The sequence below is a fragment of the Xenopus laevis genome, chromosome 8L (genome assembly GCF_017654675.1).
Source record: "Xenopus laevis strain J_2021 chromosome 8L, Xenopus_laevis_v10.1, whole genome shotgun sequence".
NCBI classification, from domain to species: Eukaryota; Metazoa; Chordata; class Amphibia; order Anura; family Pipidae; genus Xenopus; species Xenopus laevis.
The window spans coordinates 112,838,631-112,862,996 of record NC_054385.1 but is presented as its reverse complement, the minus strand read 5'-3'; the positions used below and the strand labels follow the sequence as shown (position 1 = coordinate 112,862,996).

The 24,366-nt window shown below is 36.5% G+C and overlaps 1 protein-coding gene across 20 annotated transcripts in view; it reads left to right on the top strand.

Annotated features, from left to right (window-relative positions):
• Window positions 1-24,366, top strand: part of gphn.L (gephyrin L homeolog) — a 216,335-nt gene that overhangs the window by 71,427 nt on the left and 120,542 nt on the right. For all 20 annotated transcript variants that reach the window (XM_018229289.2, XM_018229287.2, XM_018229286.2 and 17 more), the window contains 3 exon segments: window positions 5,862-5,940; window positions 16,365-16,422; window positions 17,767-17,859. In XM_018229289.2, the coding sequence (XP_018084778.1) occupies window positions 5,862-5,940; window positions 16,365-16,422; window positions 17,767-17,859 (230 nt within the window).

Here is a 24,366-nt window from a genome sequence, read left to right as displayed (position 1 = left end):
CAATATTACATAGTGAATAAAGTACCCCATCTTCTAAAATATAAGGATATTCTAAGTTACCAAGGAGTTCCATGACCATATAAAAGCTCAGGGCCGAAGGCCAGAGTTTTTATACAGAACATGGAACTCCTAGGTGATGTCTAATATCCTCATATTTTTCAACATGGAATACTTTATTTATTATAATACACAAGTTTTAGCGATTCATGTGACAGTAATGACATCACTAAGCTCTGATTATAACCGATGACATCACAAAGCACCGTTTAGAAGGATAGAATTTATAGGCTATTCATGGCTCTGGTGTATTATATACAATATATATATATATATATATATATATATATATATATATATATATATATATATATATATATATATATAGAGTGAATAAAGTACCCCCTCTTGTAAAATATAAGGATATTATAAGTTACGGAGGAGTTTCATGACCATATAAAAACACGAGGCCGAAGGCCGAGTGTTTTTATACAGGTCATGGAACTCCAAGGTAACTTCTAATATCCTCATATTTTACAACTGGGGTACTTTATTTATTATAATACACAAGATTCAGTGAGTCGTGTGACAGAAATGACATCAGAACTCACCGTTTATAACTGATGACATCAGAACTCACCGTTTATAAGGATATAATTTACAAGATATTCATGGCTTTTGTGTATTTTATATATATATATATATATATATATATATATATATATATATATATATATATATATATATATATATATATATATATATATATATAATATTGGTTTTTTACTTTTGCTTTAATGTCTCTCATTCAAGAAGCTAGTAAGTTACAGGTAAAACTTTGTCCCTTTGTAAAATGTATAATGAAGCAATAGAATTCTTAACGAATCAGATGAAAATTGAGCGTAGGACTGGCCAGATATGGGATGACTTTGACGTAGTTGGCCAGCTTAAATATATTGCAATATATGGACAAACAATCCCTGTTTTGTTTAAAGGGTAAGGCATTTTTCAGTAGCAGTAAAATGTCTCTGTCTTAAATATATTGATAATGGGTTGAGTGCAGAGGACTCTTGTATTTGTCTTTATGTCTTTTGTGGTCACAGCCTCATTGCACCCCCGCCTAATGGTTTTAAAAATTGGTGGTGAGCACAACTTTTCCTTGTTTGTTCTATATATATATATATATATATATATATATATATATATATATATTTATTTATTTTGTTTATTTTACTTTTGCTTTAATGTCTCTCATTCAAGAAGTCAAACTGCATCCTCCAGCAGTGGTGCATTCCAGCAACCCCTTTTATGTCGCTCCTGCGGCCTTGGTAAAGCCTAACATTATTCTGCTTATTTGCATTGTTTTCACAGTGCTCCTGTGATAAAGAACGCTGAATCATAAAAACATAGGCAGGGAAATCCTGACTCCTGCAGCTACCGTACTGTGTGCATAGGGATACAAAATACCATTTGTATCACTGGTTCCATTCCCTAAAGATGTGTGGGGATGTCAATGTACAGAATGGCTTTGTAGGCAATGTCATATTAAATATAATGTCACTCTTGATAAAAGAATTATATCTCATTTGGATTTAATAAAATCAACACATCCCAGCAGATTCTGCATTGTCCTGGTTTCAACCTTTGTCTGCACTGTGTTCCCCAGCCAGTAATTTACTGCAATTACAGTGTTCTGGTATCTTGCCTAAGGTCCCAAACTCATAGCATCTCTATTGCATAATTCCCATTGAACTTGCAAGACAGTAAGAGCAAAGTAGAATTAATATCATGCTATGCTTTTGGGCTGAATATTATATAGGGGTTTTGTTATTTTATCCACAATTCAAGTATGATTGGGATAGAAGAAGTACGGCTCAATGCACTGTTGGAATAACAACTGTAAAGCTATGTGTTTAGCGCTGACACCAAGATACAAGTTGAAGAAAGGTTTTTAAGAAATACATGTACAATGATGTTCCTTGTGCAGTGGATTCAGTTTCTTCTATAAATTGTTTCTAGCAGTATCTACAGATTGGAATAAAGCACTTGGGTATTTTGGTAAATACGTTGGCCAGCGATTGGGCATTGGATTTACTGGCTTTTCCTCCTCAGCTGGTCAGTTGGGCCTAGTGTTGACCAATATAAGAAAACCATGCTGTAGTAAAAGTGACCTTTGATCTGTCCGGGCTGTGCATACAGATTTGCTGTAACACATCAACAAAACAAATCAGTTTAGCAAAAATTTTGCATTGGTGGTCAGTTAGTGAGATGTACAGGTATGGGACCTGTTATCCAAAATCAGGAGTTTTCCTGATCAGGGATTTTTCTCTAATCTGAATAGTGTATACGTAAGTCTTCAAAAATATAATTTAAACATTAAAGGGGTGGTTCACCTTTACGTTAACTTTTAGTATGTTATAGAATGGCTCATTCTAAGCAACTTTTCAATTGGCCTTCATTTTTTTCTGTTTTATAGTTTTTGAATTATTTGCCTTCTTCTTCTGACTCTTTCTAACTTTCAAATGGGGGTCACTGATCCCATCTAAAAACATGCTATGTAAGGCTACAAATTTACAGGCCCATTTATCAAAGGTCGAATTTCTACTTCGACTCTAAGTCTAATAAATTTGAATATACTCCCAATTCGACTGGGAGGTTACTTAAGATTAATTAAAAAATTTGAATGTCTAATATTTGATTGAATGGTTCCAGCCTGAAAATTTGAATCCTATTTGATTTGTACGAATCGAGTTTTTCTCCTAAAAAGAAAAAAACTAGGAAGGTTTTTAACCTCTCCAAATAACTCAACGGGCCTCTGCCATTGACTTGTACATGAACTCTGTAAGTTTTAGGTTGACGAATATTTGAATTAGGGCTGTTGCCATGGTCGAAGTGTGATAAATCTCATATTCAAATTTACATTCGAATAGGGGGATTAAAATTAGAATGTGGGAATTTTGACATAAAAAAATCGACCCTTAATAAATCTGCGCCTTATAGTTAGTTATTTCTACTTTTTCTTATTCATGTTTCTATTCAGGCCTCTCCTATTTATATTCCAGTCTTTTATTCATATGATTATATCACTGGAATGTTGAAATTGCAAACTAGAGAGCTGCTTAATAAAAAGCTAACTCAAAAACCACAAATGATAAATATTTAAAACCAATTTCAAGTTGTCTCAGAGTATTACTCTCTACATCATACTAAAAGTTAGTTTAAAGGTGAACAACCGCTTTAAAAGAACCCAATAGGATTGCTTTTCCTCCAATAAGGATTCATTGTGTCTTTGTTAGGATCAAGTACAAGCTACTGTTGTATTATTACAGAGAAAAAAGTAAATAATTTTTTAAAATTGTGGATTATTTGGATAAAATTTAGTCTATGGGAGTTGGCCTTTCTGTAATTCAGAGCTTTCTTGATCACATGTTACTGGATAACTGGATCCCATACCTGTACTTTTTTTTTCTGTTGAGTGCTCCATGATACTAATTCACACAACTGTCCTAATTGATCCCTGTATTCTATGTCTACAGAGAATCCTCTATTGTACAAACGTGTTAGTAGTAATTGTGCCTTTAATTTTAAGGACTATTTAGCGGAAAACATTTTGAATTTCCTTCCATTTCTTTAAAGGCCCCCAGGGTTCCTTATGTAGGCAAATAATGTCAAATATTCATTGATGTGTTTGTTATACAAGATAGAATAAGCAGTGTTTTACAACATGAGGCTTTCAGCATGGCGAGTAAGAAAGATGTGTTTCCCTGCAGAAATTAAGACTTTAACCTTTGTAGAAATCAATACCTGCTCACAGATGTTTAGAGGGTGTTGGAGGGGGCACTAGTCGGGAGAGAAGACAGAATCTGGTTTCAAAGGTTGTTTTGGATGCCTTGTCCAAAGGGGAAGAAAAACCATAGCCCCTTAATTGAAAACTTTATTTGTTTTTAAATAAAATCCACCGGCTGGTTAAAATGTAATAAAATCCCCGCTGTTTATGTCAAAACAGAGACTAATGATTCATTCGCTCCGCTCTTTCAGCATAATACCTTGAGCCAGTTGGGAAATTAGTTGTTTCCTTGACATGTGATGCAATAAGAAAATATTTTATGGCGCTGATAGCCTTGCTTTGAAGTTTGGCAGAATTGCAGAATTTAATTTTCTGGATATATAGTGTGGAACTTTCTCATGACCAGAGAATGACATGGCTCCAAGAAATAGCATCTTTCAGACGCTTGAATCCCGAGAACAGTTCTCGTGCACGCTGATCATGTGACTATCATAGTTGGGACAAATATCACATTTTTAAAAGGGGTATCTGCCAAGTTCTGTGCCATGTGTATCCCTTTAGAAACTTGCTGCTGCCGGTCAGACCTTTGCTTGTATTGGCAATGGACCTATCAAGGCTGTCTTGGATATAAACTGCAGAGTAACGTGCATGTGCAAGTATTAGGGGGTTATTTATTAAAGTCCGAATGTTAAAGTATCGAAAAATTTGAGTTTTTTTCACTAGAAAACTCGAATTCTTATAGGGGGAAAAACCCCAACATTTTTAAGACATTTTAAATGCCAGAATCCGAAAATCCGCCATCTCCGACCTGTCAAGGTCCTGCATAAGTCAATGGGAGAGGCACCTATCTCTATTTGAAGTTTTTGTGGTCTGAGCTGGGTTTAGCCTGAAAATACAACTTTTTCTTGGTTTTCGGGCAAAAATTTGAAAAAACCCAGAAAAATTAGAATTTTTTTTAATAAATAGTCAAAAATCAGGCATGGGAGTTTGGTCATGGTTTTTTTAAATAAAATATTAGATAAATTCATATTTTTTGTAAATAAGCCCCTTAAAATGATTGGCTTAAATCAAAAGCAGCCAGTCCCTTGTAAGGAGCCGTAATTTCCTGACAATGCCAACTCTTTCTGGAAAGGAGCAGTTAATTAGTTTCACTAATGAGTGTCGCATGGGGCACTTGCTTGAGAAATGTTCCCTAGAACATAGTGTGGAACATTTTTCAGGCGCTTGAATCCCGAGAACAGTTCTCGTGCACGCTGATCATGTGACTATCATAGTCGGGACAAATATCACATTTTTAAAAGGGGTATCTGCCAAGTTCTGTGCCATGTGTATTAGTTTCGAAACTTTGCTGCTACCGGTCAGACCTTTGCTTGTATTGGCAATGGACCTATCAAGGCTGTCTTGGATATAAACTGCAGAGTAGCATGCATGTGCAAGTCTTAGGGGGTTATTTATTAAAATCCAAATGTTAAAATATCGAAAAATTCGAAAACTTTAAATTCTTAGAGGGGAAAAAAACCCCAACATTTTCAAGATTTTTTAAAAGCCAGAATTAAAAGCCAGAATCCGAAAATCTGCCATCTCTGACCTGTCAAGGTCCTGTATAAGTCAATGGTAGAGGCATCTATCTCAATTTTAAGTTTTCATGGTCTGAGGTGGGTTTAGCCCGAAAATATGACTTTTTCTGGGTTTTCAGGCAAAAACTGGAAAAAATAGAACAAACTGGTGGAAAAAAGCCTGAAAAATTAATTTTTTTTAATAAATAGGCTAAAATCAGGCATGAGAGTTTGGTCATGGTTTTTTTTAATAAAATATGAGTTAAATTCGAATTTTTAAACTGATTGGCTGTGAAATCAAAAGTCACTTGTTAGGAGCCGTAATTTCCAGACAATGCCAACTCTTGCTGGAAAGGAGCTGCTAATTAGTTTCACTAATGGGTGTCCCATGGGGCAATTGCTCGATAAATGTTCCCTAGAACTTTAGCCTGATGTGCAGTTCTTTAGTGAAGTTCTAAAATGAGTAATAATATAATGTAGAAATAGCAGCTCATGCTTATTGTATCGTTTTGTTTCCCTAGTGAGTGACAGTTGCTTCAGGAACCTTGCAGAAGACAGAAGTGGAATAAACCTTAAGGACCTCGTCCAAGATCCTTCATTGTGAGTAACAATTATGTTTCCTAATTGCTGCCTCGCCTTCCGGTTTGTTTGCCAAAGTTTCCTCTAAGCACTTATTTTCCATTCATTAAAGGCAGCAGTGTTAATGTGTTACCTATTGTTGTCATTCTCGGGTTTTGTTAAGATTCAGGGTCATCACTGTTGGATAGAAAGTCTGTCTCAGCACAACCTGCATTTCTATTCCAACAAAAAACATTGGGAGATGCTGCTAAAATTCCAAGTGTCACTGCGAAACAATAGGGTAGAAAGCCAATTTATGCACTAAATGTACGGTATGTGACATGCAACATTGTTCTTTGAGAGCATCTTTGAAGATGATTATAGGGGAGGAACATGCGCCCAAGTCTAGTAAACTGAAGCAACCAATCTCTATCTTTTAGTCTAGTGCAATGTATGTCCTGTGTTTTAACGGAATGCTCAAATTTTAGGGGGGTTATTTATTAAGGATCGAGTTATGTTTTACATGTAAATTCAAATTTTCGAGTGTATTTTTTTTGGTCAAAATTCACATTTTCAGGTTCAAAAAAAAATTTTTTTTTCAAGATTTATTATAACCCAACCCTGGAAATAGCTTGAATCTGAAAATGCACCATCTCAAACCTATCGAGGTCATGTAGGAGTCAATGGCAGAGGTCCCTTGGACCATTTGAAGATGTTAAAAGCCTTCATGATTTTCAGAGAGCTTTGCCCGAAAAACACGATCAATTTGAGGGATTCAAGTTTTTTCCCACCGTAAACTCAATCAATTCAAGTTTTCAGGTTGTTAAGATGGAACTCGCTGATTCAAATTTTTCCATTCAAGTTTTTTTTTATTCGAGTAGTGAGTTCCATGGAGTTCATTTGCGTTCCTTCGAGTTCCTTCGAGTTCATTCGAGTTCATTCGAGGTATACAAGACTTTTTTGGACCTTTGATTAATAAACCCCTTAAAGGTGACCATAAACAGTAGGCATTGTACATGATTGTACTGCTTCTTACAGGTCTTCACCTTTAAGTTAACTTTTAGTATGTTATAGGATGGCCAGTTCTAAGCAACCTTTCAATTGTTCTTTATTATTTATTTTCCATTGTTTTTTTTAGTTCTTTGCCTTTTCTTTTTTTACTTTTCCAGCTTTCAAATGGGGGTCACTGACCCCATCTAAAAGCAAATGCTCTGTAAGGCTACAACATTTATTGGTATTATTACTTTTTATTATTCATCTTTCTATTCAATCCCTCTCCTATACAATACAAAGTTAAATAACTCAAAAAACTAAAACTAATTACAATAACCTGCCCTGGCACATTGCTTTGCCCTGTCATTGGTTAAAGGGTGGTTCACCTTTAATTGGTCTTAATTTTTTCTGTTTTATAGTTTTTAAATGATTTCTCTTTGTTTTCACAGTCCCCATCTAAACAAATACTCTGTGAGGCTACAAATGTATTGTTATTTCTACTCGTTGCTCAGCTTTCTATTAAGGCTCCCTCCTATTCATATTCCAGTATCTTATTCAAAGCAATGCATGGTTGCAATTAATAAAAAATGAAAGCCAATTGCAAATTGTCTCGAAATATCGCTCTCTACATCATAGTTAAAGTAAATTTGAAGGTGAACAACCCCTTTAATACGCAGGTTACGTAAGTTTCTTATGTAAAGTACGTTTTTGCATAAGATACGTAAATTGCGTAAGTCTAGAGGGCCCAATGATGTTGCTGTGGGGCCCAATAACTAGTCATTCCACTGCTGAAAAACTCATGTAGGAGTCACACATAATTTAAACAGATCCCAATATAAACAGCTGATGCTCTATACTCTATAATAACTGGCTCATATAAAATAGTTAATCAAATAATGAATGTGCTAATAAGTCGGTTTATTGGGGTCAGCGGAATTTACTATAATTTTAAATTTATTGAAGGTCAGTGGAGTTTGCCCCTGCTACTCTTGTTAAGCTTCGTAGCTTACATAAAAGCTTATGTTACTTGTATATAAGGTACGTTTCTGAAGTTACGTAAATTGTGTACGGTTTAACGTAACGTTATAGGTCACTTATGTAATTTGCGTAACTTTTGCAACATGGCCGAGCCCCCCTTCAGAAGCGGATTTCACCAGACCTAGTACAATTGTACTCCTTCTACCCCTCGATGGCAGCCCTGTGAGGACCAGATGTATCATTTCAATTTCTAAGTACAAGTATGGGAAAGCTCAGAATTGCGGAAAGGCCGCCTCCCGTAGACGCCGTTTTATCCAAATTGTTAAAAATTGTTTCCTTTTTCTCTGTAATAATAAAACATTAACTTGTACCTAATACCAACTAAGATATAATTAATCATCAAGACTATAAGATGTCTTATCTGGAAAACCCCAGGTCCCGAGCATTCTGGATAACAGGTCCCGTACCTGTTTATCTATCAGTTGCTGGAGTTAGATTTAACCATTCTAGTGCAGTTGATGAAATTTATATTTTATTTTCTGATTGGTACTTGGACAATTCTACCCCTGTTACTTTATACTCCTGACAGTCTTTTGTGATTCCCTTTTTTCCTGATTGTGCCATCTTTTTCCAGTAGTGTCCCTTCTTTTTCTCATTTTCATTTAATGGCATTTACCCTTTATTTACATTTATATTTATGTGTGTGTGTAGCCTGCAGAACCAGGAGTACAGAAAACGGAAAGCGATAAGCAAGCACTGCTTTCTATTGTAATTATATTTACAAATAACTTTAAAACCATTGAACATTTTTAATAATTCTCTACAGGAGATTTGCTTAGATCCTCTTCAATGTTCCACATCAACATAAATTTGTATTGGTGTTACCCACTCCTGGTTGTTGCAAGCCAATCAGATTCTGATTATTGGATTTATCCTTATCCTTTGATGCCACACGTCAAATTACATATAGGCATGGGATCCGGAAACCTGTTATCCAGAAAGCTCCGAATTACGAGAAGGCCATCTCCCATAAACTCCATTTTAATCAAATAATTAAAATTTTTAATAATGATTTCCTTTTTCTCTGTTATAATAAAACATTACCATTGACCTTGATCCCAACTAAGATATAACAAATCCTTATTGGAGGCAAAACAATCCTTTTGGGGTTTTTTCATGTTAAAATTATTTTTTTAGAAGACTAAAGGTATGGAGATCCAAATTGCAGAAAGATTCCTTATCTGGAAAACCCCAGGTCCCGAGCATTCTGGATAACAGGTCCGTGCACTAATTTCTACCTGTAACTTCAGTAGGAAGACGTCAACTAGTGTCCGTAGAACACGGACTTAGAGATCATATTTGCCGAGTAAGCTTTCCAACCAAATAGAATTTATAAAAGAAGAAATAGAAGGACACTTTATCTACTCAAGTATTTGACTACAGAGACTACAGATTAGCTGATTAGTATAGTATTCTGCTTAGCGGATGTTACTTTCTTCCTATACGAATGGCATTTTTGCAAGATTTGTCTAAAGCAAAAGCGTCATGAATCCATGACCGCTCTAATCAAAGAGCACAATTTTCACCAACATGAGAATGATTTTCCTCTGATCATTAAGAACTAGTTGATATATAAATCATCATCAGACTCCATATGACAGAGCTAGACCCACCTCGGGGAAGGAATAGAGCAATGGCAAGCAGTGGTAACGTTTAACGCAGGCCCTTTGAAATGAGGGAATCCAGTGATTTGTTGAAAGGAAGCAGATGGTTATTCCGTTAGTAATCCTTTGCAAATCTGTGAGTTATTTGATTCATTTCAAAGTAAACTTAGCTTTTCGGACTCCTCGGTAGAGTTTAGGGAAATTGCAGCTTACCATAAAGAGCTTAACATTGCTGGGCAAGATAACGGTTTTAGGAAATTTGGGATGCTCATTTTTCTCTCCTTAAAATAGACTTTTCCAATTCAGCAGGCAGAAGAGATGCACTTGGTGGCATTTTATGTATTTATACACAACTCTCCACATTTACTTTCAGTGTCATTTGGAGAATGGACAACTATATCAGGGGACTATTAAAGTAAAACTATACCCCCCAAACAATGTAGGTCTCTATAAAAAGATATTGCATAAAACAGCTCATATGTAAAATCCTGCTTCATGTAAATAAACCATTTTCATAATAATATACTTTTTTAGTAGTATGTGCCATTGGGTAATCATAAATAGAAAATTGCCATTTTAAAAAATAAGGGCCGCCCCCTGGGATCGTAGGATTCACTGTACTCACAAACATACCAACAAACTATACTTGTTAGGTCACATGAGCCAATTAACAGACAGAGTTGTGTCTTTTGCTTCAACACTTCTTCCTGTTACAGTTAGAGTTGTAGTATTTCTGGTCAGGTGATCTCTGAGGCAGCACACAGACCATCACAAAATGGTGGCTCAAGACAAGAGATGTAAAAGGGCAATATTTACTTAAATATATTTTCCAGTTTGGTAAGATTCTTTAATATGCCACTTAATTTGATATGAACTATCTGTTGCTTAAATTTTCATTTTGGGGGTATAGTTTTCCTTTAATAAAGCAGTCAATACTTGAATTGCAGCTATTTCATATTCGTTTTTCAGTTTTGACTGTGAAAATCATATTTTAATTCAACTTTTCATTTTTAGAGCGTTTCTATTTAATTCTAATATTTTCATTTTTGTTTTGAATTTTCCTGGCAAATATGTTTTCCTTTATACCAGATGTGGTGAAATGCATAATCTTTGGGGGAAGGAGGGTAGATTTAAGATGCATACCATGAAAATGTAATTTACACTTATACGTATTTATAAATGGACCCTACAATTAAATTTTATGTTGTTCTGTTTTCAATTATACATGGTGATTAATACAACATGAATAAGTCATTCTTAAAAGTTTTTGGGTGGCAAAGCTGATTCTGCAATATCATTTGGGTCTCCAAATGTTAAGAAACACTTTAAAAACCACTTTGGTAAGCCAACGCCACCTCCTCATTTGTTTCTCTCAAATTCCCAAGATTGGGTTTCTATTTATATATATAGTATATACACTTAGGGGCACATTTACTAAGCTCGAGTGAAGAATTTGAATGATAAAAAATTAGAATTTCGAAGTATACTGTATTTTTGGGTACTTCGACCATCGAATGGGTCAAATTCGATTGGATCCCATCGAATCGAATGATTCGAACAGTTCGAAGTAAAAATTGTTCGACTATTCGACGATTCGATAGTACTGTCTCTTTAAAAAATACTTCGACTTCATACTTCGCCACTTTAAACCTACCGAGGTACAATGTTAGACTATGGGGACCTTCCCCAGCACTTTTCTAACATTTTTTTGATCGAAGAAAAATCCTTCAATCGACTGCTTAAAATCGTTCGATTCGAAGGATTTTATTGTTTGATCGAATGATTTTTACTTTGCGCTAAATCCTTCTTATTCGATATTCGAATTCGAAGGATTTAATTAAATTCGAAGGTCAAATTTGAGGGTTTATTAACCCTTGAAATTTGACCCTTGATAAATGTGCCCCTTAGACTCTTCCGTGTACTAACAATGTTTGTGTTACTGTATAGAAGAGGGATGTTCGCTTTCAGCTCAGTTGCCTTTCTGTCTGTCTATATGTAGGGTCCAGTATGAGTCTTGTAGGCCATTGGCATTTCAAAGAAAACAATCAAAACAGATGTTGCTGACCTGTATCATTTCGTGTTAGCATGTTGTGCTCTTCATTAAAGTTCTAAGTGGGACAAATGATTCTTCAGTGCACTTTAATGGTACACATATTTGAGCAGATGGCTCACATTCAAGCTTCTAGTGAATTACATCTTGTGCAGGATGAAAGGTTCATTATTAAAAATTTGATTTATCAACGTTTACATTTTTGCCACAATTTAAATTAAAATTAAATTCTTATTAGAGTTTCTAAAACGTGCATGTTTATATCTATTAAGAGCAAAAAAAATAGAAAAACTTGAATGTAAAACTCAGCATCTCAGTTCATGTGGAAGTCAATGGAAGTTGTCCTAGGAAAAATTTAAGCAATTTTTTCAATTTGAGTTTGTGTAGACCCATCGAAAATACTTTTTAATGCAATGCATTAGATTTTTTCACAGTTTAAGCTATTTTAGACGTTCAAAATTGTTATTAAGCAAACATTCGAGTTTTGCAAAATGGGGAGGCACATTTTCTATTGGTCGAATATCGAGGGTTAATTAACCCTCGATATTCGACCATCAAAGTAAAATCCTTCGACTTTGAATATCAAAGTCGAAGGATTTACCGCAAATACTTCGATCGAACAATTGAAGGAAAAATCGCTCGATTTTAATCCATCGAACAAACGATTTTAAGTGGCGAAGTGGGTAGTCAAAGTTTTTTTTAAAGAGACAGTACTTCGACTATCGAATGGTCGAATAGTGGAACGATTTTTAGTTCGAATTGTTCTATTCTAAGTCGTAGTCGAAGTAGCCTATTCGATGGTCAAAGTAGCCAAAAAAAAACTTCGAAATTCAAAGTTTTTTTACTTTGAATCCTTCACTCGAGCTTAGTAAATGTTCCCCTAGGAGTTTACTTGAATAAAAAACTAAAAAAATATTGATAAATATGCCTCTTTGTGATATAGGTGGTTGTTCACCTTTGAGTTAACTTTTAGTATGATGTAGACTTTGAGTTAACTTTTAGTATGATGTTCACCTTTGAGTTAACTTTTAGTATGAGAATGGAATATGAATCGCCTGAATATAAATAGATGATTATTAAAAAGTAGCAATAACCATAAATTTGTAGCCTTACAGAACATTTGTTTTTTAGATGGGGTCAGTGACCCCCATTTGAAAGATGGAAAGAATCAGAAGAAGAAAGCAAATATTTTAAAAACTATAAACAATAAATAATGAAGACCAATTGAAAAGTTGCGTAACATACTAAAAGTTAACTTAAAGGTGAACCACCCCAAACTGCTGACTGGTTGATATTGGCAACTACAATTTAGTATCTTGTTAGTAAATGATACATAGAAAGGAAACATTACCCTTTGTTACATATTAATCCAAGATTATATATGTTTTTTTATGAGGTTAAGAATATTGTTTATTAACTGGGATTCCTTCTTTCAGTGTTTTAGCCATGTGTATTCAATAAAGTATAGAGTAGAGGGGGTGTTGCATCCTAATAGTGAAGTTCTCATAGGGTGCTGAACCTTTTGAGTCCAGCTGCTCTTGTTTGGTGGGCGCTTAGTCTACCAATTCCTAGCTGTTAAAAGCCTGATGGAATTCAGGATATGTAGTAATAGAGGTTTTCTTAAAAGAGATACTGACATCAGAAATGAAACATTTTTTTACACATAACATAACATTGTCTTTGCATGCTACCTATCATTTTGCCATAACAGTATTTACAGATGCTTCTACATTACCCATCTGATCCCCCATGTTCCTCTATGAGAGGGCTGCCATATTTGAACTACAGTAGTCTGTTAGCATTAGAAATTCTAACTGACATGTTGGCAAAACATTGAGGTGTTGGAAACTGAACAACTTACAAAAACAGACCTATCCGTGAAAACTATCAACATGAGCTATTGGTGACTTCTAGGGCATTATATATTAAGGTTTGAGTTGTGTTTGCCACAAACATTCGAGTTTTTGAGTCAATTTCTTTGTTCAAAACTCACATTTTCGGGTTAAGAAAAAACTAAAAAATTTTTTAGATTTATTATACCTTGACCTTGGAAATACCGGTAGCTAAAATCAAAAAAAAATACACCATCTAAAACCTGTCACGGTCATGTAGGCGGTCCCTTCAACCATTTTCCCAAAAACTCGAATAATTCGATCGATTCAAGGTTTTTCCGAGGAAAACTCGATTAATTTTATAAAAAATAAAGTTTTTGGGTTTCACAAATCAAACTCACATAATCAAGTTTTTACCATTTGAGTTTTTCCATATTTGTCACACTTTAGAATGTTATGCAGGTTTCAGCTCCTCCCTTAATTGCCAGCTGGGTAATTACGTTTAAAATTAACCAAAGGATCTAACTGCCAATAAGTGTTACTTCGCACCCTTACGCCTGGCGAATTTGCGCAACGGACGTAACTACGCAAATTCACTGACGCGCAAATTTTTCTGAACGCTACCTTTTACGCCAGACTTCCTTCGCCGCCTCAGACCAGGCAAAGTGCAATACAGTAGATATGGATTGCTTCAAAAAAAGTTAAACATTTTTCTAAGTCCCAAAAAACGCTGGTGTTTTTTCTTTTTTTATGGGTGATAGGCTGAATAAGATTGAAAAAATTTTTGGGGCTCCCCTCCTTCCCCCTTACATTTCCTAACTCATGGCACCTTAACTATACAGTGGGCACATGTGTAGGGCAAAATAAAAATTTTATTTGCTGTTTTGAAGGTTTCCCAGGCTTGTGTAGTGATGCTACATATACCTCCATTGTAACTTCAAGCATCGCAAGCGTAACTTCGCTTTGCTTGGCAAATTAACGCTAGTGCAACTTCGCAACCTTACACTTTCCCTGAGCGCAACTTCGGATTTTAGTGAATTTGCGTAGCGCTGGCGAAAATACGCCTGGCGAAGTGCGGCGAAGAGGACGCTGGGGCAACTACGAATCTTAGTGAATTTGCCCCTGAGATAGAGAAATGTAGACCTTTCACTTATAGATCTGCCAATGACTAATACAGTAGAGTAGTACAGCAAAATACCATATCATAGTCACCTTCTGGAGTTCCTACCTAGGATCTAAATTTTTTAACCACATTTTCCCTTCTATTTTCATTGTTCACGTCAATCTTCCGTGTACATCCACTGACATCTCAAATATCAAGTTACGTTCATTCCTCCAATCATTTTCCATCTCTTCTTATTCTCAGTGTAGTGTGTTCCACTGTCCCACACAAGGTGATGTTTTATTCTTCTTTTCTCGTAGAAAAAAAAAGCTTTTTCTTTAGGCAAATTCTGCCTTCGTGTTCCTGAGGAGTTTATTTTTCAGTACAAATGCATTGAGAGCCCATAATAAATAGGAGACAATAGGTTTTTGGTAAAACAAAGAAAAATTAAATAGAATAGACAGCCTAAAAGAAAATATCTTTGGAATACCCCAGGAATTATTCTGCGACAATTTAGCCTTTCTATTTTCCTTAATTTAGGAAAAGCACTGGGTTGGTAAGTCATTTTGAGAACGTTAGGACTGATAGGGGTTTTGTTCCCTGAACTGTTGACATGTCACATTATCTCCATGTAGGAGCTCAATGCAACAACTCTTAGATGCTCAATGCTTCGGGTCCAAAAACCAAACAAGAGTTTCTAAACTGTAGCGTCATTTCCTGCTGAGCGGGTTTTTTTTTCCTCCAAGCAGGTTTTTTTTGGCCCCTTAGCAGACATGGGGAATCTGCCACAGGAAGCCAGGGTATTCGGAGGATGAAACCATGTAAGAGTTCAGGAACTCTTACATGGTTTTTGGACCCGTAGGCTGGAACACTAGGGGGCAAATTCACTGACCTATGAAAATTCGCCAGCAACGGCTTTGCTCACAGCGCAACACTTTGCCAGGTGTAGATTCGCCAGGACAATGCTAAGTCGCTAAAATCCGAAATTGCGTCCAGGGCGCCGAACACTGGCGAAGTTGCGCTAGCGTTACTGCACCAAGCGAAGCAGCGTTGCCTAATTTGCATATGGTGGGAAGTTAAAGTTGAATGGACGTATATGTTGCAGCAAATACATTACACTACACAAACACGGGAAACCTTAATAAAATAAAATAGAGTTGTTATATTGCCCTACACATGTGCCCAGTGTATAATTTATATGCCATATGTTAGGAAATGTATGGGGGAGCCCGGGTGCCCAAAAAAAAATTTACGGACTTTTGCAGCCCATCACCCTGAATAAGTAAAAGATGCCAGCGTTTTTTGGGACTATACACTCCATTGCACTTTGCCTGGTCTGAGCTGGCGAAGGCAAGTCTGGCAGAACAGGTAACGTTCAGTAAAATGCGCATCTTAGTGAATTTGTGGAGTAACGCTCTTTCGCCAGAGCGAAACTTTGCCTGGTGTAAGAGTGTGAAGTAGCGCTAGAGTCTATCTCCTTCAATAGCGAAGTTAAGCCTGCGTCCTTTAGTAAATCGGCGAAGTCCCGAAATGACATCATACTGGCGAATTTTCGCTTACGTTAGTCACTTCGCCCTTTAGTGAATTTCCCCCTAGGGCTTTGAGTATTCTTGAATTGGGCCCTTAGAGTTCAATGGCATCAGAAGTTTGTGTTGGAGTATAATTCAGCAATCCAGGTTTGCTATCAATAAAATACAAGATTTGAATTACTCATTAAGATCATTACATTAGCTATCATTTCTATATTTCGCGTTGAGTTAATGCGACCTATCATCGCTAAAGTATTTGATAAAACTGATAGTTTCAAGAAGTATTTGCTGATGTAAAATGTTTGTTTTCTATTTTAGATTGGGCGGGACTATATCTGCGTATAAGATTGTGCCTGACGAAATAGAGGATATTAAGGTACTGTTTGATTTCTAAATATCGCATCCTATTACTAAACAATCTGTTATTTTTTTTATAGATCTGTTATTTTTTAGTTTGTGCTATATCTGACGGTAGGGAAAATGATGGGACTGAAAGACAACAAGTACTTTTGAAGACTCTCAGGCCTTCATTAGAGCTAAATCAATACTTCAGCCTAACTTATTTCTGCTACCGTATATACTCGGGTATAAGCGGAGTTTTTCAGTCTCCAAAATGTGCTGAAAAAGTCTACCTCGGCTTATACTCGGGTCAGCAAGCAGTAGCTGAGATTGCAGTCACTTTTAATCATTCCTATACCAACAGTTCACTTGGGGAGAGACTGCAATATCCCACAATGCCCTCTGTTGGTTATATGAAAGAATAACAGTGCGCCCTCTGTTGGTTATATGAAGGATTAACAGTGATGGCAATATCACACAGCATCCTCTGTTGGTTATACGAAAGATTAACAGTGACTGCAATATCACACAGCGCCCTATGTTGGTTATATGAAAGAATAACAGTGACTGCAATATCACACAGTGCCCTCTGTTGGTTATACGAAAGATTAACAGTGACTGCAATATCACACAGCGCCCTCTGTTGGTTATATGAAAGAATAACAGTGACTGCAATATCACACAGTGCCCTCTGTTGGTTATATTAAAGAATAACAGTGACTGCAATATCACACAGCACCCTCTGTTGGTTATATGAAAGAATAACAGTGTGCCCTCTGTTGGTTATATGAAAGAATAACAGTGACTGCAATATCACACAGTGCCCTCTGTTGGTTATATGAAAGATTAACAGTGACTGCAATATCACACAGCGCCCTCTGTTGTTATATTAAAGAATAACAGTGACTGCAATATCACACAGCACCCTCTGTTGGTTATATGAAGGATTAACAGTGATGGCAATATCACACAGCGCCCTCTGTTGGTTATACGAAAGATTAATAGTGATGGCAATATCACACAGCACCCTCTGCACATGGTAGTGGGACAATGCACACAGTAATCCGTTTGGCAATTCTCTGTCACCATCAACTTTGCAAAGAAGTCCGGTTGATCGCTGGGGGGGTCGCTTTGGCAGAATGTGCGCTGCTGGGAGACAGGGCTGTAGTTGTGTCTAGGCTTATACTAGAGTCAATAAATTTTCCCAGTTTTCGTAGGTAAAATTAGGTACCTCGGCTTATACTCGGGTCGGCTAATACTCAAGTATATACGGTACCTAATATGCTGTGTCCTTCCAAAACCCTAATATCATCGTCATGTTTGTATTTCATTGAACTGTTCCCGATACATTGCCTTGTCTGACACTGTTATTCCTTGCCAGGAATCATTAATAGATTGGTGTGATGAAAAAGAACTTAATTTGATCTTAACAACAGGAGGAACTGGTTTTGCTCCAAGAGACGTTACGCCAGAGGTAAGGTTTCTGTTTTTACATTCTGCTTTTTTTTTATCCTTCAAAATATGGCATTAACTTATTGGTATGTCTATTTTCCTATGTACAACTGGTGGGCTGCTTCATTGTTAGCCATGTTTGATATGAACATATCTGGTTATTGTTGTAGATAAAAATAGATGGTGAAAATACTTCAATTAGCAATTTAGAGAGGTAGTGTACCTGTTATTTTTCAGTATTTAATGTATTGGCCTAAGCTGGTCCCAATATTTTTTTAGTTTTTGGATTATTTGCCTTCCTGTTCAGGTTTTTTTCGGCTTGAAATTTAAAATTCTTCCTGTTTGTCAGGGTCGCTGACCCTGACAACCAAACAAAAATTTATCTTGTGAGGTTATAGTTTTCTTGTTATGGTTTTCTTTCTATTTTGCCCTTCTCCTATTCTAAGAACACCAATTTAACACCTGCGGCGCTCCTGAAGATGAGGTTAATAGGGATCACCTCTTGTTTCAAAAATATTCACTTCCCCGCTCTGCAGCTTTTGGTAATGGAGTACTCCCGCTCCAAATATATAGAAATCTGTAGTAAAAAATGTTTTTTTCTGCATTTTCCTTTCCCATCTTTAATTTACATATGCAAATGAGGATTTGGTTCCTATTCAGCCAAATTTCAAATAGTGGATTTGGTGCATCCCTAACAGAAAGCTCCGAATTACAGGAAGGCAATCTCCTATTGATTCCATTTTAATAAAATAATCTTTTTTTTTTTTTTTTTTTTAATAATTTCCCTTTTCTCTGTAACAACAAAACAGCACCTTTGACTTGATCTAAACTAAGATATAATTAATCTTAACTGGAGCCAAAACAATCCTATTGTGTTTAATGTTTAAATTATTTTTTAGTAGACTTAAGATATAGAGATCCAAATTAAGGAAAGACCCCAAATCCTGAGCACTCTAGATAACAGACCCCATACTTGTACAAACCTTTCAAGTTGAGTGGCTTATAGATTTTTCTAAAAAAAAAAAAAATGTATTTTTATGTTAAGTAACTCAGTGTAGATATGTTTTTATGGGTTGATATTTAGGTATTTTCTAATACAAAAGCCAAAAACATAAGGTATCTAGATCAGTGCTGTCCAACTTCTATGGTACCGAGGGCCGGAATTTTTCCAATCTACGTGGTGGAGGGCCGATAAGTGTTAGCCACTCCCTGTTTTTAGACCACACCCACTTTAAACCACACCCATGTTACCGCAAGACCGTGTCCACATTAATAGCACACCAAAAAACCAAATGGTTGGTGCTCACTGCAGGGATCAGGGCTGGAACTAGGGGTAGGCAGAGTAGGTGGCTGTCTAGGGCGCCATCATTGAGGGGGGCACTTTTTTCAAGCGTTTATTTAATAATTTGTTTCAGTAATCATGGTCACCCAGTTGGGTGGAATCCATCTCCTTCCCCTTCTCCCTCTTGCCGGCAAGTAATAGCTCCTTCTGTGCGGTGCACCGCGATGTGCATACACGCATCAATGACGTCACTGATGTGTTGGATGACAGAGAGAGGCAGAGAGCTGGGGGGCTGCTTGGTGTGGCTCTCGCTGCTCTCTGCCTTGCACAGTTGCACTGAACTGAAGACTTTCTTTCTATTACTGTGAAGTTCGAAGCTTCCTGCTGGCACAGCCAGGTACAGATTTGGGGGCCATATGTTTGCTGTTGCTGCTGGGCTGGGCGCTGGCACAGGTACATAAATACTTGGGGGCAATATGATGTGATCAGATTTATTTTTGGCTGCTGCTGGCACAGGTAAAGATTGGGGGCAATATGATGGCTGCAGGAGGGCTGTATGATGGATGGCTGCTGGGTTTGCTGGTACAGGTACAGGGGGCAGTAATATAAATGAAAAAGTGTTGTACATTTTCTTGCTCTCTTTATTTAAAAACCATCATGGTAAGGAGGGAAATGGTAATGCAGGACAGGGGGCACTGAGTGAAGCTCTTGTCTAGGGTGCCAAACTACCTTGTGCCTGCCCTGGCAAGGATGTCACTCATATGTGAAAAAAGTTAAGTCATATTAAGACATACCCATAAATCCATATGCATCCTCCCCTGTGTATAATACAGTACCCCAGCATATGATTAAACACCTTAGGGGCCACTAACAATAATTTTCAATTGCTAACAAACCCCCAGAACAAATAGCAAAGTATGACACACACAGGAGCATAGGGAAGACAGAACAGAGCAGGAGACAGGAATCAGGACCAGTCTAAGATGTACTACATACAGTGATACAGTGCTGGTGCCCCATTAGCATTTTGAATAAATTGTGAACAGGTGAACAATGTGGGCAGTTTCAGTCTGGGTCTCAGGTGTGAACAGTATAGGGCTTTAGGGGAGTGAACAATAGAGGTGTCACAGGTGTGAACAATGCAGGGGGATCACAGGTGTGAACAATACAGGGGATTAGTGTGAATTTGAGGTTTAGACAATGCAGGGGCCAGTTAATCTCTCTATTGATACCTTTTAAATTTTACAAATGGTAAACAGACACAGCAGGCAGACTTTGATGTGGAGGGCCACATGAGGGGTGGTTGCGGGCCGCCAGTTGGACAGCCCTGATCTAGATAAATATCTAGATTAATTCTTTTTTGAGCTTTATTTCTACTTTAAGGTATATGGTATAACCATAGGCTATAAAATCACAGATAATATATTTAAATATCCATAATTTTCTACTTGCAAAAAAAAGCCCTTTATTTGTGTTTGGTAATGCCATGTGCATTTGCCAGTTTGTGCACAAATCCTGAAAATATACAAGACAGCTCATACAAAAAAGTGTATATGTGCTTTCATAATTATGGATAATTATATACGTGTGTATAAACATTGACATGTAAAGAAGGGAACTGACATGCCAATTAAACCCTTCCAAATGTTCATGTCATGGGTTTATATTGCACCTTTTTAATGGGAATGTCAAAATATAAAATCATATGCTGGTGCAGCAATTAAGGAAGAAACATTTGTGATGCAGTAATTGTCATCACATTAGTTTCCCCATCAGATGGATTTTGCTAGACCCTAACTACAAGTTACAAGTAGCTGAGAGAATTTGTTGGCAGTTGCATGTTGCTTGTAATGTATTGTAGCTTTATCAAACTGATTTTGGGTTTATGTGTGTCTCCTTCCCTCTGTTTATGCTATATGATCCTCTCATTGGTTGCTTTGTTCAGGTTATACCTGTATATGGTTTCAGACCAAATACGACCCAAAGCAACAAATCTTTTCAGGGATCATCCTCTAATCCTGGAGGAGGTCAACAAACATTGGACCCCACATGCAGTGGTTCTGCATATCTTGGGCACCTGCCTGCAAACTTTGATCAGATATCATTCATTTAGACACAGAATACAACAAACTTGTCGTCTGGGAGGAATTTAATAGCTGCTTTTTGTTCAAGAATTACCTGCACCCTCAACAGCCTGAAAATCTAGCTGACCAGCCTTTGAAAAAGCTTGTGAAGAAGAGCGAATCTTGTTCGCCTGCTTGATTTTATATACATAGCTTTATTTCCGTGAAGTTAGCTATAACTCATCAACAGTGAGGGTTGGGTAGGAATGTGGGCAATATGCGTGGATAGTATTGATAGCAATTCACGTGGGGGACAGTGAGATTCCAAGTTATTGTAGATATGGTAAAGCATTTTCTGAATTCCGCTTGGTGGGCACTGACATCATCAAATTTGACCAGTCAGTATTGGAGAAATACTCCACAACGATGGCAGCGACAGACAAAACATATATCAATAGAGTGTTCTCTTCATGCCTGGGTGCTGTCACATATTTTATAGATAAGTTTCCCAAAATTGATGCACTCCAAGACTTCATAATGCAGTTAAAAAGGAAAATGTATTGTTTGGTCCTGTTCGGTCCTTTTTAACTGTATTATGAAGTCCTGTTGGGCGTCAAAGAGAGAGAGAGATCGATAGAAAGATAGATAGCTAGATAGATATTTTTATTTGTATAGCGCTACTTGAGGGCAAAGCACTGTACAGCAAAACAATAAATTAGTAGTAACAAAGAGGGGTTCACTGCATTAATAAGTAACAATAAGTGCATTATTAGAAATACAAATCACATAAATATAAAATTTTATTAAAATATAGATTAAGTGCTCAGTGTCAAGGAGACAAAAGTATTGAGGACCCTACATCTTGGGGCTTACAGTCTAAATGGGAGGGTAACATACGGACACAATTCGGAGGGGTAATAAAGCTCTGAAGGTTACAGTGGGTAACATTGTCATATAAGTGCCGGTTCAAGTGTTATCCAGGTGCTCCCGGAAGTAGTCTTTGAGTTTCGTTTTAAAAACATTAAAGGAGGAATCTCTCTGGAGACATTCAGGAATGGCATTCTAAATATAAGATATATATATATATGATAATTCTAATTAAGGATAATAAAGAATAATTGTTGCATCAATCCTACTACTTATTATGTTTTATAAGACAGTGATTAGAATTTTCAGGTATGTTAGTTGAAATTTTGTAAAATTTACGGGAATTTGTTTTTTTTAAGCTTAGATTTCACAACTTGCTCCACCTAGTCAGATCCATTAACTTTGGTTGAAAATATATGTAAATGAATAAAGGTATCTTAAAAATGAAGAGGGAAAAAAACAAAGAAGAAAAATTAAATAAATTGTCACATATATTTATATTTATTCCTATGGTAGATGTGAGAATTAAATAAATGACTCTCATATATTATAAATCGCACTTTGCCTTGTCCAGAAACCCATAGCAACCGATAAGATGTTTTTGCTTTTGACAGCTGACTATATTCCACCTGCTGACTGGATGCTCGGTTGCAAACACTTTATTTTAACATTACCCAATTAGAATCTTAAAGGATTTTCACTTTTCCATAGAAGTGTTGTTGTATAAATGCAACCAGCTGGTCTGTAATAAAACAATTACAAAAGTTTCGTAGTTACACAGTAGCAGAAGTTGATAAAGTCCATCAAGTTCATCATTAAATACAATCTATTGACATTGCGGCAAATAACAAAAACTATAAAACCTTTGAAGATTTGGCCTCAAGGCGGAGAAACATAAATTGTGTTTTTATGCTGGCCAAGCAGCCAGACTTCTTCCTGGATCAATTAATGTTTGATTATTTAATCAGGTATATTATTGAATGCCTTACATGGCTAAAAACTTATCTAATAAATTCTGAACTTTAGCCAGTGAATTAGTCAGTACAACTTCCCCAGACTTACTTATTGCACAAACCTCCCATTATTTGGGAATAAAGTCCTCAGAGTCCTCTATACTGATCAGTGGTGTATTTGTCAAAATGATCTTGTCCTCTTAATGATCTTGAACTCTCCTTATCTGAGTGAAGTATATTTTGGCAATTCTTTTGTTCTTAAATCTTGTTTTCTAAATTCTTGGATTTTTTCTAGAGAAACCACTAACTCTAATTTTCTCTTAACTGCAAAAGAATAGACGTAGTGTAGAACCAAGTATTTTTGGTAAGCATTCAACAAAAAGCTTATGGTACCAATTAGCTCCCCCTCCCTTCTTAAGGTGGCCATAGATGTAACAATTACGATCTTTCTTGTAAAAGATCTTTCCAAGAAAGATCGTTCATTTCAATACACACGTGTAGAGCTGAATCGTCAGATATACAGGTAGATATACGGGAAGAAACAATAGAATTCTACCTGTATCTGACGATTCAGCACTAACAATGGGGGATGTTTGGGTCCCTTCAAAGGCACCTGCTCAAAATTTGCCGTCCAGCCCGATCGACGAGCCAAGTCTTCTGCCGATATCGGTCGGCTCTTTTTCCATCATACACGCAACGAATATCGGACAAAAATTTATTTTGTACGATATTATCTGTGCATCTATGGCCACCTTTAGCAATGTGATTTTGCACAAAAAGCAGCATCTTTTCTGTGAATATGCATTCTGCTCCTACAATTGCAGCCAATTTTTGTCCATGAACAACTTTTTTCAATTTGATATAGACATCCAATCTAATTTCATTTATTAAATTGAAATGTAATACATTTCTATTTACTAAATTTATTTTAGACATATACTATCTCCAATTGGTCAGCCCTTATAGTCTCAACATTTTCTCAAAAATTATTTATGAAAAAGTAATGCAAAATGTTTTCCTCCTTCCGATTTTCAAATGTTGAGAGGTATGCCTTCACTTCAATCCAGATAATCCTCTTCTAAAATCAAAGACGATTGGATACAGTGCCATGGGCCTTATACTTTTTGATAAGGTTGCTAATGGTCAATACAAAAACTTTCAGGTTTCTAGAGATGGAATTGTAGCCTTGAGGGAGTCTGTGCTTTTTAGTATTGTCTGCTTCCCCAGCCTTTCTTTTTATATGTTCGGTGTGGTTCAAACTGGCTAATTACATTATATTCAAGCACATGTTCTTTATCATAACTGCACCGGAGCAGTAAAATAAAACTGCTTAGTTGTCGGTATGGGTAAGTGTACAGGGCAAA